The sequence below is a fragment of the Anas platyrhynchos genome, chromosome 1 (genome assembly GCF_047663525.1).
Source record: "Anas platyrhynchos isolate ZD024472 breed Pekin duck chromosome 1, IASCAAS_PekinDuck_T2T, whole genome shotgun sequence".
Taxonomy (NCBI): domain Eukaryota; kingdom Metazoa; phylum Chordata; class Aves; order Anseriformes; family Anatidae; genus Anas; species Anas platyrhynchos.
Window position 1 is genome coordinate 61,163,201 of NC_092587.1, and position 17,007 is coordinate 61,180,207.

A 17,007-nucleotide genomic window follows, 5' to 3' on the forward strand; every position below is an offset into this window, starting at 1 on the left:
AAGAGGAGAATTGAACATCTTATTAAAATTAATTCTTTCTACTCTGGAGTTGATGAATTAATATCCCACCTGTAGCAGTTACCAAAGTCTGAAGTATCCTTACAGAGCTGATGTACCCACTATGCCCAAGAGACCCTCTCTTGATGACAGTCACAGAATCACAGAATTTCTAGGTTGGAAGAGACCTCAAGATCATCGAGTCCAACCTCTGACCTAACGCTAACAGTCCCCACTAAACCATATCCCTAAGCTCTACAGCTAAATGTCTTTTAAAGACTTCCAGGGATGGTGACTCCACCACTTCCCTGGGCAGCCTGTTCCAATGTCTAACAACCCTTTCGGTAAAGAAGTTCTTCCTAAGATCCAACCTAAAACTCCCCTGGCACAACTTAAGCCCATTCCCCCTCGTCCTGTCACCAGGCACGTGGGAGAATAGACCAACCCCCATCTCGCTACAGCCTCCTTTAAGGTATCTGTAAAGAGTAATAAGGTCGCCCCTGAGCCTCCTTTTCTCAAGGCTGAACAAGCCCAGCTCCCTCAGCCGCTCCTCATAGGACTTGCTCTCCAGGCCCCTCACCAGCTTCGTCGCCCTTCTCCTCTGGACCCGCTCAAGCACCTCGATGTCCTTCTTGTAGCGGGGGGCCCAAAACTGAACACAGTACTTGAGGTGCGGCCTCTCAAATCACTTGTCAAATTACCAGACTGACTGTCCACCAAAAGCCCAATTTAGCTGGGCTGGAATGGTTTCCAGTCATTACCACTGTTTTTTTCTTCTACATCCGAACCCTGTTTTGTCCCATGTTGGGGGTGAGAGAGTGTTCTGAGACCCTGAGGAGCTAAATATATGCAGCCTATGTGCTTTATCCTATTCCCAGATACTTGCTAGGATTGCCATGCAGCTAGGTTTGTATTCATAAAGTAACGGTAGATCAAAATATATTTGGGTGCTAGTGGTGCCATCTTCCCCCAAAATTCACTACAAACTTCTTTCATTTTGATTTCACAGGATGGGTACAAAAGAGTCATACCTATTCCCTTTCAATACTGTTAGATGGCAGAAATATTTGGAGGAATGTCACCTTAGAGATCCTCATCAGATTACTGAGGAGATCTTGCAGTTAAAGGTAAAAATCTTCTATGGGAAGCAGAGTCACCAGAAGAGGTGAAGTGTATGGGAAAGAGAGATGTGGACAAAACAAGGACAAGTTAAGTACTTCTCTAGACATCTCATGAACTTCACACTTGTCAAGAAGACCAATGGAAAAGAAAGTTAGAATTATTCTTTTAATTACTACAGTCATTCACTGCTGTGGCTAGTGTACGGAAACTATTTTTCTTCATTTGTTATGCCATTTTGCATTTCACAGGGTATTTCACTCAGTAAAAATAAAATAAAAGAAAACAAAACAGGGATTCCACATACAAAAACATTTTTATTATTGTTATAACTTGCTGTTTAATTTAATACTTAACTAGGAATACAACTCAGCAGAAGTACATACATATATATTGCATGTAATTTTAGTTGTGTCTTCAAGATATTTCAAACCTCTGTCCTTCATGAGTTGTTTTGGTGAAGCACCTTCTTCCTTCATCCTGCATAACATTTGAATGTTGCTGAATAAAACATATATTTTTCCTCCAAATGGAGTACAACATTACATCCAATTTCCCAGTTAATATGACTATCAAACTTTGCTTTCATTGTGTGAATGTTGTATATAATATGTATATATCTATACAGCATATAAATATATAATGTATATATATAGTCAAATTGGTCAGCTTTACACAGCTAACCATAAACTTGTGCTTATCTTATTTATATGAGATCAAATGTACAGCATCAAGAATTTGACCAGTCCCCGACTTGTAAGAACATCAGTTCCCAGTCTAACCATATGACTTTGGGTATCATATACATGCAATGCATTCCCTTCTTCTTTGCAGTATTTTTCACTTTTGAAGAAAAGAATGCAGTTATTTAAACTTTTTATTTTTAATATATATATATAAATGAATGACAAGTTTGCCATACCCTTAAGTTAAAAAAAAATCTCAAGAAGAGATGAGGTTCTTCCTCATACATAGAGCTTGAAGAATAATTGGACATTCATTGAAGATATATTTACATTATAACCTAATCTGAATAGTAGTACACATACTGTATTATTTCTGTACATAGACAAGATATGCTGTTGGTCATGTTAAAACACACTTTCTAAAGGTATTTACAAACTGCTAGTCTCTAACTTACCAACCATCTCTGCAAAGTGCCACCAAAATTAAGGGACAATGTATAAGAAGGTCTGTTTATTGGAAACCATGGCACTCTCTCCAGTATTGTTTTTATTATTACTACCACTACTACAATGCTGTGCTTCAGAGAAGGGCTGTGTTTAGGGTAGAGGTGTAACGACAGAGCCTATGGTGGAGAAATATCTTCCCTTCTCCTGCAGCCTACATGAGCCAGGAGGGGTGGAAAAAAAAGCAATCCAACCATGACCCATCTATTCTTTTACAAAATTAGGGCATGCACTTTCTTTTGAGCTGCCAGGTGAACCTGTCCAAAAGCTAAAAACTCAGTGAAATCCTTCCTTCCCAAGTCCACTGTAATCATGACCTTACTGTCTCATACACCATCCACAGCTGGTTCTCTCAGAGAGTAAGAGCACTTTGGGGCATCTAAAAGAAGAAAGTTGCTATGTGCTTCTTTGCAAGTACTGTCCAAAGAAACCAAATCAAACCACCCCCCCGACTATTCCCCAAAACAACAAAAAACAACAAAACAAAAAACCTACATAATAACTCTCTGTAAAAATAGGAAAAAGATGTAATTGCATCCCACCCAATTTCATCCCACCCAATTGCATTTTTGAGGTTAAAAAAAGCTTTGGAAGGGGAAAAGACACTTTTTTTTTTTTTTTTTTTTTTTTTTTTAATTCAGTTGATACTGGAATGAAATACGTCTAACAAATCTACCCAGTATCCTGAAATATGAAACCCAGGAGGACTGATATGCATGTGTAAGCCACTAGTTTCTGTGATGTAGAAAAAGGGGCCATAGCAAAGGAAGAAAGCAAAAGTAAAGGAGAAATAATTGCATCGGCTGTGGTAAATGATTGATGTCTAACTCAGTCTTGCTATAATTACTTTCTTAGGCATGGTTTCTGAGTGAACACTCTGCTAGTAAGCTTGGGAATAAAAAGGGATTCAGTGGAAGGGAAGATTGCCTTACCTTTGCACAAGGCATAAAATAAATCCATGCATGTTGCTTCTTGATATTCCACTATGAGAATATTCAGTCTTTGCTATCATCCACTGTTATTTCTCATACAGACATAATAAAACTGGGGAGGAAGAGAACTGAATTGGCTTTGCTTCATGTGAGGAATTTTCTTCTTTCCAAATCAAATCCCATGCAGAAAGAATTTATGAAACTTCTCACTCCACAGAGTATGTTGGACTTCAATGGAGAGAGATTTGCATGCTGGAGAAGGCAGTATTTTTGGTGGGATTAAATAATTTGAATACCAGCATTCACAGTGTCTTAAAAGTAAGAGAAACTGCACACCTGTAGCTAAAACACAGATGACAAATAGTAAAGAGAGGGAGAATGTAAGCATGTTTTTTTTTCAAGACTGTGTCAAAAGAGGAAAGAGGCAGGGCAATCAAAAAAGAAGCTACTGCAAATTGAGGACCATCTATCAGCTTCTCTCAGGGAAAGATTTTCTATAAATTAAAAAAAAAAAAAAGATTTCTTAGAAGTCTTTAATGATATGCAGGAAAGATAAATGGAATATTGTATAGAAATATATAATTTCATTAGCAAGTGTTTCTAGACAAGTTGTATAAAAGATCTGTAGATCCAGAGGGGAAAAAAGGGAAAAATCTTTTTAGCTGATCAGTTTCTACTCTTTACCTTGCTGTCAACTGTGAGTACAGAGTCATCCAGGAGGAGAGATTTAAAAATATCTAAGGCTACTAGACTCTAGACCTGTCGACAACCTCTCCCTCACTCCCCGACCCAGAGATGATTTTCCTGCTGTTTCTTTCACAATAGTTTGGCTTTGCACAGGAAGCATCCTGATTTGTCAAAAAAAAAAAAAAAAAGATGTTTAGGAATTTTTGTAAGGTTAGGGAAAGAAAACAATTCTTAGCATCATGTTTTCTGCCTCCCACCAACTGCATAATGCCAACCATGCATCATAATGTGGCTGTGAGGACGCTTTAGAAACTTGGTCCTGCAAGGCCAGTACCAGAAATGGTTTTGGTAACAGGAGTGGCCAGGTGAGGTGCTGTTTTCTGAGAAGAAAAACTCAGGTTTTTCTTGAAGTGTGCCACCTCAGTGACATTGGAGAAACCAGGTGTTCTCTACCCACGCAGCTGCCACATCAATAGGAATGCAGAGCAGCGATCAACATTAAAAAAAAAAATATCTGTGGAAGTGAGTTTAATAGCAAGCCTTACTGCAGCACAGGCAAGGGACGTGTTCAAATCCATCAGGAGATGAAACAAAACAAAGCAAAAAAGGGTCCATACTCTTCTGCCTCTTTCCGATTTGTGATGGTCAGGAGCAACTGTGACAACCGTTAAGTCTTCTTTCTCAATAGTGGGTGGGCTGTTCTCACTCCAACCACAAGAGGCCTCCTCTTGTCAACATGTTTTCTTCCACCAGAAAGATATAAAACAGAGGGATGATAGATTTAGCTGTTGCTTTTGTTCCCATTGCATTGTGGATAACAAACAACTGATCTCTGGGGTCCATTTGAAAACTCCTGCCCCCATGAGAATTTGAGAGGCAAACCAGAAAGAAAGAAAGACCTATAAGAAAGAAATGTGACCTATATAAATGTGTTTGTTGGCTTTGGACTATTTTTCATCAGGCAATGTTCAAACACTGCTGTCTCCAAATGAATCCCCATGATTTCTAATAAATCAAATGAAAAATCCAAACAAAACAGCTGACAAATTTTCCTCAGGTTTTGTACACACTGGAAAACAAATTTCTCAATATTGCTTCAGCTTCTTCTTTATCTCTCTCCCTTTTTGTTCTTCTTTTTCTTCTCTCTCTCATTCTCTCTCTTTTTTTTTTTTTTTCCTTTTTCTTTTTAACCACAGTCGTCTTTAAAACTCAGAGAAGGTACCAGTTGGACTGACACATCTCTAGGCTGTTGTTCTCTCCTGGACAGAGAAAGAAGGGATGGCCCATGACAGAATGGTTCACCCCCAGTGGGCTGCCAATGGGACAAACCCTGCTGCAGCACAGATACTGTGGAGGATTGGGCCTTTTTGGTTTTAGCTGCTTCTGGAAAAGATTAAGAGGATGATAAGGAGAGGGTGAGAAGTGTTTGCTGCAGTATTTTTTTTTTCTTTCATGATTCATCCTCACAGTTTTCTCAATTTCTATGTGAAACCAAAGTGGCCAGTGCAGCATACGGTGTAGATATGCTGCTGGGATCCTCTGGCCAAGCCCGGGATGAAGACGTGGCAGCACCAGCAGCGGAGCCACTAGGGGCCATAGGGTGGATGGGGCGCGGGTAACATCCAGGGAAGCCAGAAGAGGTACCCAGGGAGCGCTGCTCTTCGAAACCGACATCTACATCTTGCAGAACTATCTTTCAGAAGGGAAGTGAAACCTATTGAAGGTTGTTTGGGACAAAAAGCAAAGAGATGAGAGCTTGAGAGATGTTCAAAAGGACAATTTCTTCTGTGGTCCTGAAAGATTATTCTCTGTTTTATCTTACTGAGCTATGACCAGCTACAGACCTGAGAAGTTCCCAGGCTCTGCCATCCTCTCTACCTTCAGGACAGGATACAGAAAGTCATTAGTATGAGCTGGCTCTGCAAATCCCACCAGCTGCCATCAAGCACAACGTAGACACAATAATCACATACAACATCTTGAGAGTTAGATGATTATTTTCCACGTATATAAAACATGTTGGTGTGTCTTTGCATGCCTGTCTGTACATGTGTAAGTACATTATTTCATGTATTTTTACATTTTCAATCAGATGAAAATGTTGATGTACCATAGAACAAGGTGGAAACACACAGGATTATGTCTCTTGCAAACATTTAAATATGCAATAATACACACACAAAGAAAGAATTTTGCCTTTTCAAAAGGATCAAAAGTATCAAAAGTGGGGGTGATTCTAAGGAAAAATTCCAGAAAACTTCACACTTGTCTGTCACTCTTTGTTTCATGAATGTTGGCCCCAAAATAAATGTTTCTGCATGGTGTGTTGAGTGTCATAATATCACATTAATTTTACACTTAACCTGTAGAAGGGTCCTCAGCTGTTGGAAAAATTCATCATTTATGAAAAAGTGAAAGCTTCAATTGAGAGAATAAATCATTTACACACCTGCTGGGAAATGGAAGCTATAAGGTGAAATAATAATCAAAACATTTTTCCCATTTTATGTGTCTGTGCTATTAATATCTTCATTACATTCTGAAAGGAACAGGTGAGTTTCTTTTGTGAAAATTTCTAAAGAAATGAGATTTAGAAAATTAACTCCCCCCCTCACCTGGATTTTTAACTCTCTAAGAGAATGAATGATGTAGAAATGATCATGTAACTCTTTCTCTTGACCTGTCTATGTAAGCCTAGTGGATTGAGTTTTGAAAGACAAGTTGCACTCAATTTTGCAAACCTTACCACTGAGTATTTTCTCCTTACAAGCAATAAGTTGAAGTTTATGATAGCAAATGTGGCTCGATGTGAGTGAGGGTTGCAAAATTAGATCCTTGGCTGCATGGAGACACTTAGATGCATTAGGATGAAGTCACTAGATGTATAAAATCAATGAATGCATAGTAAGACGTATTACTCCTAAATTTAATGTGGCCTTAATTTACTGCAGTTTAATCGTCTTCATTTTCCATTTCTGCTAGGAACCTGTACTTTGAAACATTAAAATTGTCAGATTGCCAAAGTGCTTTAACACTCTCTTCCAATAAGCTTGTCAAATGTAAAACTTCAGCCTGCAAGATTAATTTTCCCACAATCTTGAATGCTTCTATTCTAAAGTGTATTTTGGAAGACTCTTATGTGTTAACATGAAATAACAAAATGCTTTAGTGTCTCAGTTGGTTGGTGGCTTTCACTCCAGAATACAATCTCTCAGAAGACTGTGTATGCAGCAAGCTACTTTTTGGATAACAGAACGTGTAGGTGTAACTTCACTAGTGCCTGGAAGTGAGAGTTACAAAGAAGGAGGTAATTGGAATATGTAACACTCACAGACAATATCTGTTTTCAGTAATCTGATATACTTTGACCTATCTACACAGTGCTCAGTTGTGCTACAATAAATGTCAAATATTGAAATAAAAAATTCTTTGTCAGGTAGAAAGAATCTGGGTTTGAGCTGGTACAGAGTAACAGATAATATTTCAACATGGCTCTTACCAGCCCCTCTTCCAGACTATTTCAGTATCTGTCTTTTAGTAATTTCTGATTTCTTCCCTGCCTTTTTATTAGTATTATCCCTTGGCATATGGTGAAAATATTGCTCCTAGCTGGTACAAAAGGTGAAATAGCTAATATCTTTTCCACAAAGTAAACATCTTGTCCAGGATACACCTAGATAGGACCCTGGTTTCACACTAAGGTCTTAGGCAGAGCATGATCTATGTGGGCCTATCAGTAAATCTCATTTTTTTCATCAGTAAGTGAATGAGAATCACCTTTTGGCTGGTCAAGAGCATAGTCATCTAATATCGACTATTCATTCTGTAGCACCTAAACATACATCCTCATCTGTACATCCAACTGTAAAGGATTTACATCCTTTAATCTCTATTTTCCTAGTAATAAGCTTGTTTCTATGCTTCAGCTGAGGCCCTTCATTTGGCCACCATTGTGGCTGATCTGATGAGACCTTTGAATTTACAACTTCTTTTGATATACAGTCTTTGCATCTTAAAGAAAGTACAAAAGAGAGGGGAAGGTTGATGGAGGTGAAAGACAAATCCATGGGCAGATTTCATATGACAAAAAAAGTGAACAAAATAGTCTCAGAAGCTTTGGTTTACATGGATGTTGAAACAATCCTGGGATTTAGCCATCTGGAAAGGATGTCTTTTTTCACTTTTATTTTTACTTGGTGGAGAGATCATGGGACAAAATCCCCTAGAAGGGGACAAGTAGCAGACTTTGATACAGATGTTAGGCAATGGTTACATGTTGAGCAGAATTATGCTTTCATAAAGGATGCAGTTTTGGAAATGGGAGCATCATAAACAACATAAAATATCTTTCAGCATGATTTACATAACATTAAGGTTTTCAGATAACATAGACAAAAACTTTAGACAACCTTGAGCTTTGGAAACTTTTTGTTATGATTTGGGTTATGTAAAGTTCTTTCAAGCCTATATACTTCTTCCACATAGTTATTTTAAAAGTTACCTCATTTCTTTTCCATATATGAATACCTCTTAAACACACAGAAAAAAAAATAGATATTTTACACACAATGACAAAAAACAAAACAAAACAAAAAACACATAGATTCTAAAGCCCTTCTGCAAAATACTCTCAGAAAGTAACTGTGCCTCCAGACCATATACTTGAATAACTCCTCAAAACATCCCCATGTCCTCAAGATTTATTGTCAATAATTAAAAAAAAAAAAAAAAAAAAAAAAAAACAACCCACACAAAACAGTTTTAAGTGTAGTTCTCAGGAGTGGAGCAGATGATGCCCCATCTCAATATTTCCACTAACATCCTGGATTGCACATTCCATAGTAGAGCATAAAGTGCTATGGCATTGTTATTTGTTTGCTTTATTATTTAATTTCAAAATTCTTCACCTTTTCTGTTATTCTTTTTATTCTTTTTATTATTTTATTATTTTTACCTTGTAGCTCCTATATTCTTGTAATGGCACATAAGAAGGTGCTTAAACGTCTTCTTGAAAGTAGCATTGCAGAGCGCATAACAAGCAGGGTTGATGGTGCTGTTGATATAACAGAGCCAGTAACCTATGGTCCATACAGTACCAGGGATGCAGGATGTGCAGAAACTGTTGATGAGCACCATCACGTTGTATGGGGTCCAGGTGATGATGAAGGCCAGCAGGATAGCCAGAATGGTCCTTGTTACTTTTTTCTCTCTAGAAGGAGGTGGTTTCTTTTTGGCAGGCTGCTTTGTCATCTTGACAATTTTCCGGGCTACACTATTCTGTTTTTCCTCTCCATTGGTGCCTACTATCTCCACGGTGGTGTTTGTGGGAGCACAACTGTCACCCTTTTGAGACTTCGTGACTATCCTGATGCATGTCAGCTTGGAGTTCTCCACTTTGAGATGGTCTTGGGAAGCAAAAGTCTGGCTGGCATCTTTGGCAGATTCATCCTCTTTCATGTTGGATGCAACCACACTGACTGAGGTGGAGTCATTGGAGCTGTCCTTCTCCTCCCCTTGAACACAGTTCTCCATCGCAGTTTCTCCAGTGGTTTTTCCGTTCTGAATTTTGTTGTGCTCCAATCCATCCCCACTGGTTGGGATGTTGTTATTGTTTGGTTTCACTATTTTACCTTGAACAAGGCTGGGGGAAACTGGATCCTGGTTTTGGGCAGCTTCTTTTTTCCCTTTCTTTATCCGACTCTTGCTGGCTCGAGAGATTTGCCAGTAAAGAACAGTCATGATGATAACAGGTAAATAGAAAGCTGCAATGGCAGTGCCAAAAGTGACAGCAGGGTTGGAAAAAAACTGGATATAGCAATCCTTGTCAGGGACAGTCCTTCCTCCTACTATGAACTGCCAGAAGAGAATTGCAGGGGCCCACAGGATGAAGGACAGCACCCACGCAGCTGCAATCATCATGCCTGCCATCTTAGTGGTCCGCTTTACAGGATATGTCAGAGGCTTGGTGACACAAAAGTATCTGTCAAAACTGATAATAAGGAGGTTCATTACAGAGGCATTGCTGACCACATAGTCAAGAGCCAGCCAGAGGTCACACACCACAGGCCCTAAGGGCCAGTAGCCTATCACAGTGTAGAGTGTATACAGGTTCATGGAAAAGATGCCAATGATCAAGTCTGCGCAGGCCAAGCTGAACAGGAAATAGTTGTTGACAGTCTGCAGGTGCCTGTTGACTTTGATTGACACCATGACCAGGATGTTCCCAATTATGGTGACTAAACTGAGAGATCCTGCTACCAGGACAATGAAGACCACCTCAACAGTTTTATAGGGGCTCTCCAGAGCCATCACATTTTCAGTGGAAGAGTTTATGTATGTTGAGTTATTCATTTCTGTGCTGCTAACAAGATACTCAATTATGACTTAATCCTGCAGAGGAAAGAAAAGAAAACATATACCATTATGAAATCAGTCCCTTTACCTTTAGGAAATGGATTCCAGGAAAACTACTTGGAAGGAATTTAAAGGTAGAAGATCGAGTGCAGAAGGATCATTTTTCTCGTGCTAATGAAAACACATTGCAACATATAATATCCCCTTTGGAATAACATAGAAAAAAGGATTTCTGTAGAAGTGTGACAAAAGCACTATATTTGAATCCATGTCTAGATTTTTAAGTTGTACCATCCATTTTTCTCTTTGCCTAGTTATAAAACTAGGAATGACTTGAAAATTTTGTAACAAGATCTGCCTATTGATTCCTTCCCTACTAATATAAAAATTCAGTTTGCTCATTTCAAACCACCTCCAAGTAAAAAAAAAAAATAAAATAAAGATAAATACAGCCCTGAAGTCCTTATTCTTATAACCCAAGGTGAAGATGTGATTTACCATGAGTTGAATCATGAGAAAGTGACTTATGGTTCCATCTTCCCTTCATGTTCCTGCTGGGTATGCTTTTTTAAGGTTCATGGAGCAAGTTTGTGTAATTTCTCTCTCTAATTTTCTTGCACTGTTGATACCTCTTTTTTTTTTTCTTTTTTTTTTCTTTTTTTTTTTTTTTTTCCCATAATTTGCAAAGATTTTACCATTATGCCAAACTGAAGTTATTAGTCTTTTGATAAACAAAAAAGGGGCAGATCTATTAAAGTCAGCAGAATTGGTAGACTGACCTCAGCTGTGGATCTGGCTGTCTAGATAGAGGTTTACAAATAATTTTTTCTTTTTCTTTCTCTCTCTTTTCTTTATTTTTTTTTTAGTGAAATCAAAATGGTTTTGTACAACCCCTTGGCATTTGTGCCTAGCAAAAGTTTTTTGTTTTTTTTTTTTTTTAAACATGATAAAATTCACAGAATCACAGACTCACAGAATCACAGAATTGTCTAGGTTAGAAGAGACCTCAAGATCATCGAGTCCAACCTCTGACCTAACACTAACAAGTCCTCCACTAAGCCATATCACTAAGTTCTACATCTAAATGTCTTTTAAAGAACTCCAGGGATGGTGACTCAACCACTTCCCTGGGAAGCCCATTCCAACCCTCTCAGTAAAGAAGTTCTTCCTAATATCCAACCTAAAAAACCCCTGGCACAACTTTAGCCCATTCCCCCTTGTCCTGTCACCAGGCACAAATTCTTGATGCTTGCTCACTTGTACTTGCCTCATTTATTTATTTATTTTAAATCACAATGTTTTTAATTTATATCACACAAAGCTATGACAAAAGGTATAAAATGGATAGCAGGGAAAAGGTAAAGAAAGAAACAGATAAAATCGGTTCTGTTCATACAGAACAACTCTTTTTGTGCCCTGTATACCTATCGGCAGTACTCAATAAATATTAATTAAAATACTAGCAATATATATTTGATAGAAGAACAACAAAACAGCAAATGCTTTTGCCTTAAGGATATGTACTATCCTTTTGTGCATCCCTTGGAAATCAATAGAATGCACTGGAATTGTACAGCCAGTCTCCTAGCTCTCATTATTTATGAGCTCTGCTCAAGGGATTATTGAGGCATGAAGGCCAGATGTGACAGAGAAGTTAGATTGTTTCTAATTGGAGTATTTTCCTTTTTTTTTTTTTTTTTTTTTTTTTCCCACCCATAGGTTATCACTTCTTTAAGACTGAGATTCTAGAAGTGGGAGTACAATCTAATGAAGCCTGGAAAAAAAAAACTATTATATTATGTTTGGCTCCTTTATACTTCAGGGAAATACTTCTCTGTTCTCTGTGACAAGCCTGTTGATGCACAGAAGTATATAATCCATGTCACTTGGAGCGAAGCATTTTCATTGTCATTTTAGAACTGCATACTTTCTTTCAGATGCAAAAGGAAAAAGATGATGTGAAATGTCAGCACAACAGCAAAAACCCTTGTGAACTCTAAGAAAAATAAGCAAGTCCATTTCTGTGGAAAAGTCAAGATGCTACACCAGGGTGAAGGTTCTCTGGTTGAGTGGACTTCATAATCTCACAATTTTTACCAAAAGAGATATGACTGACAGAAGATAAGGCTTATGCATTTGTCTTTACTTTTAAAACAGATGAGATTTTTTAGCCAGTTCCATGGTGAGGTGGGCACATGATAAATATAGGAACATAAGGCTAGACAGACATTTTTTCCTACTAGTTAATCACAGGTACATCCCTAAAATCCTTGGGATGAGTTTCAAGGAAACAAAAAGCTGTGAGGAGAAATGCTTATTTAAATATGTGATTTGCAAGGTAAGACATTCCAAGGGGAATGCAGCAGAATTTATTCTTGGTACAAAAAATAGACATGAGAATACCCCAGACATCTTTAATCTATAGGACTGTCAGTTCAGCAATTCACCATATACTTTTCAGCCCCAAACTCACAGCTGAGCAGCTGGCTATCCAGCCAGATGTGTAAGCTATCAATTTTTGGGGACTTCTTCCAAATGTTTATGACCATTTTTGACCAAAAGCATTTTTGATGAAAAGATGAAATAACCCACAAAAACGTATTGATTTCAAAAATATTTCACCTGAAAAGAGTTTGTGATCCAGGGTTCGGCAGCTACCTCTGGTGACAGAGTGAGAGAGAGAGCAAGAGAAGCTGGAAAAAGAAGGGAAGAGGGTCAGAGAGAATCTGAGTAGAAAAAAAAATAAGCTTTATGATAAGAAGACAGATGTTTCTCTACAATTTCATTGTGACAAAATGTTAAGAATTCTGTTTTTATTCTGCTGGAGCACTAAAATTCATTTTAAAACCTTGAAACTTGTGAAATCAAATTACTACCTCCCAGTTAACTTTATTCCTAAATTTTCTCAGCTGAATTTTTTACCCAGTTTCAATGGAAATATTGGTAATTCCCCTGATTTTATTATCTGGGGTGCAAGGAGCTGAATGAGAGCTAAAACCTAGTTTTACTTGTCAAGAATAGAATTTCACTGTATTCTTCTGAATGGAAGTAAAACAGAGGAATCCCTTTCCCAATTACTTCCTTTTGCATGAAGCTGTCCTGTCATAGGAAGACTGATGGTCCTGCACTGCAAATTAAATTGACTGCCATGGCTTTCCTAGGTATGGAAAAACACAGAGGTGAATTCTGCCATCACATATGACGGTAAAACATTTCTTTTCTTGTGTCAATATGTTTGTAAAGTGAATCACATTTTCCTGTGTATGCTCATGAGAACTTACAGAACATTTGATTTCAACCGACATCTCTCATCACTCTGTATAGAACTACCATTCTACACATATGAGCAGAGACAGGAATATTCTTACCTCCTAATGCAAGATGCCCTGAATCTGCTGGACTGTTTCCTGCTGGCCCCAGTAGGGTTTGAATCACACCTGTAAGGAGGTTTCTCTCCCTTACTGGGGCTGGGCCGCTTGCTCCCTCAGAACAGTACTGTAGAATATTTTTATTTTTGTCATGCCACGGAGTCCGTCTCTCATGCTGGAGAGGCAGTTGTTATGGGAACAGATGTTACTCATCAGGCAGACCTACAGGCAGAGGCATTTTAAGGTAATATGACCTCCCATTATGAGAAGTACCAGATCTTGTTCTTGAACAAACAGAGCTCTCTTCTGCAAGCCCATGGGTATTTCTATGAGTTGCACAATATGGCACTGACTCCCATGGGCTACCATAATTTATTCTTGTATACTAAGTGCATTCTTGCTAAACAGAGAATAGCCAGAAAAGGCAAGAAGCTTCTCTTGTGACCTGGAAAACAACCAAGTTCATTTTCTGAAATATATATTATAATATATGACTTTGTGGAATGTAAACACCATAATAATTGCATGGAAAATGTCCAAGGCAGAGAAATCCACATATAAAAAAATTAATTGTTTGATATTTGATAAGTGGTTGGGAAACATTCTCAGTACAGTAGTTTCTCTTCTCTAAAGAGCTTTTTTGCACTGCTGAAAATTATTCCTGTCCTTTCTGTGGTTGGGGCTGGGGACAGAATGGGGGGATTTGGTGGGTTTCACAGAGTGTACACTTTTGGCTGGTATGATGCCAGGTCTTTTTTACTGTTAGTGCCTTCCAGGACAGGCAGAAGCAGGGTACAGATGGTTTGACCTGGATCCCCATCCTCACTCAAAACACAGCCTAGGCTGGCACAGGCTGGAGTATACTTTCACAGAGCATGCTGGCAGCCATGGTCTGCTTCTCAGTCCTTCATTTATCTCCCTAGCAGTCACTGGGAACAGCAAAACAAAGGTCTAGTGCATAAATTTATTTCTGTAAACCTTTTCATTGGAAATATGAACTGTGGTAAGGGTGAGGAACCAAAATGACGCCATTGGGGGTATTCAGACTAAAAAAGGGAAGGCAAAGGGAAGTGGTAAAAGCTAGATATCACCCTTCAGATTGTGAACTGCACACAGAAGGTACTTATCAATTACATCCTGCCGACTTGACTGTTTTCCACTTGCCCTGACAGGATCCATTCCCTTTAGTGCAGATGTATCTTGATGCAATCATTATAATTTTTTGTTGAGAACAAATCATCAACATCTGTCACAAAACAGACTATGGAGTTGTTTACACTGAAAAAAAATGACTGATACGCTATGGCTGTCAAGGTTTGTTAGATAAATCCTTCCTTTATGTTATGTTATGTTGCCAAGTTAAATATCGTAAGGATTTAATGGCTTCTTTCAATCCTCTGAAAGTGTAAAAAGGTCAAGACATGAAAGAGGAAGCAAATAATCTATACCTGAAAATGATATTGAAGATTTAAATTGAATTATCCAGCAATCTATGTGTATTGTTACTTTAAACATTTTTCAGCATTCAACTCTCAAACAAAAATAAAATATTTTCTAACTGTTATTCCCCTTTGATCCAGTTTGTCTCCAATCCAAACACATGCAAAATGGATTTTATTTTTGCTGTAGCAAGAAGAAAGTTTTGTATATTTCCCTGAGTTGATTTTGATTCTGAACTGCACTGGTTTTGATTCTAAATTCATTCTTGACTCCATTTAAAGCCACAGTGTGAAAAAAGAGAGAAACAAAAACCCGAAGCCCATGACAAATATACTATGCACGTTTGTCAGAATTTATTACAGACTTCAAGAGAAATGATAGATCTTGTCTCGGTTATTGGTAAAAAATACATTTCAGAAAATCCCCAAATATAAGAAGACTAATATCTTCACTGCATGGGTTACCTTCTGCAATCCATCTAAAACTAGAAACTGCTTTGGAAAATACTACTGCTTCTGTGTGGTCCATCCTTCTAATTTTCATACACTTTTTTTTTTCCCCTCTCAATCAACAATCATCACATCCTAGCAGAAAAAAAAAAAAAAAAAAAAGATATTTTGTGGGACTGCCTGCATCTACTTTTCCCCATCTCATCCTAACGAGTGCTTAAGGGTGAAATAAAGTTTCTGTGCATATCTTTAAACAATAAGGAAATCAGAGTCATGGAGCATTAACAAAAGCAAACTAACATTTTGTCAGTAACACAAAATAGCATAAATACTCCCCCAAAAGCAGTAGGGAATTTTACTTGAGTAGGTGGCAGTGTTGGCATCAACATTGCTGCCTCAGTGCTATTGTCAGGGCCTGAAGATTTGTACAACACTTAAACACATCTTGCTCACTGCTGTTCCAAGAGTCTAAAACTGGTGAATATAATGTCATAGGCCCAACTGGTTTGTATTCAGAATCACACAATGGAAAGTATAGGTAGCATACACAAAAATACAATTGCTCTAGTTTCAGGAAACAACTAAAAAGAAGCAATTTTTCCTCAAAGATCTGGATAATTATGTATTTCTACTAAATTTGTGCTGTTGTTACTATTACTATTGTGCTGATAGTCACCCAATGGTACTAAGACAATTACTCTATTATCTTCCTATAAGTATAGTTTTGGCTGTAGGTATGGCTTTATTTTTCAGGGCCTGGATAATCAAGAGAGTATTTGTTTTCTGTCTTTGAGCAGCTGACATTACTTCACTTTAACTCCTGCAACTTAATGCACTGTGCAAACCTGAAAAATAAACTTCACAGTCATGTTTTTATCTAACAGTTTCTGATTCACAAAAAGGGATTTTTACTTCCTGGACTAAAGACAGAGAGCTGAAACAAGGAAGGTTCAGGCTGGATGTTAGCAAAAGGTTCTTCGCTGAGAGGGTAATTGGGCATGGACTGGAACAGACTTCCAGGGCAGAGCCTGCCAGAGTTCCAGAAGTGTTTGGACAACACTCTCAGACACTTGGTCTGATTTTGGGGTGTTCCTGTGTAGAGGCAGGAGTTGGACTCAATGGTCCTTGTGGGTCCCTTACAACTTGGGATATTCTATGATTCTGTGACTAGAAGTGCCGTCACTCAAGTGTCACCTTCTTCTTGCTAGGATTTTATATAAGTAATCCTTGGTCCCAAAGTGTGCAAAAAGCCAAGCCTTGTGGCAAAGATACAGCAAGGCTTTTCTCTGTGCTCCTGTGGAACTGTACCAAAGTACACATACATGTATATGATATGGTTGCCCATACAGTAAGAGGTACAGAGTACAGTAGTTCATTCCCTTTGAGTATCACCTTCAGTATTCTGCACCTCAACCTGGAAAAGCTATTTACACACTGGAGGGTATTTGCAGAAAAGCAACTGAAAAGACTT

At 38.2% G+C, this 17,007-nt stretch overlaps 1 protein-coding gene across 9 annotated transcripts in view; it reads right to left on the reverse strand.

Annotated features, from left to right (window-relative positions):
- Positions 1–1,413: 1,413 nt before the first annotated feature.
- Positions 1,414–17,007, reverse strand: part of CHRM2 (cholinergic receptor muscarinic 2) — a 110,406-nt gene continuing 94,812 nt past the window's right edge. For 4 of the 9 annotated variants that reach the window (XM_072039081.1, XM_038186024.2, XM_072039080.1 and 1 more), the window contains exons 3-5: positions 12,902–12,972; positions 8,880–10,315; positions 1,414–5,639 (exon numbers count right to left, since the gene is read on the reverse strand). In XM_072039081.1, coding sequence (XP_071895182.1) covers positions 5,615–5,639; positions 8,880–10,276 — 1,422 coding nt within the window. In that variant the 5' untranslated portion in view covers positions 10,277–10,315; positions 12,902–12,972 and the 3' untranslated portion in view covers positions 1,414–5,614. Of the gene's footprint in view, positions 10,316–12,901; positions 12,973–13,647; positions 13,870–17,007 lie in introns of all 9 variants that reach the window. The other 5 variants (XM_072039088.1, XM_072039076.1, XM_072039099.1 and 2 more) reach the window with 3 other exon arrangements.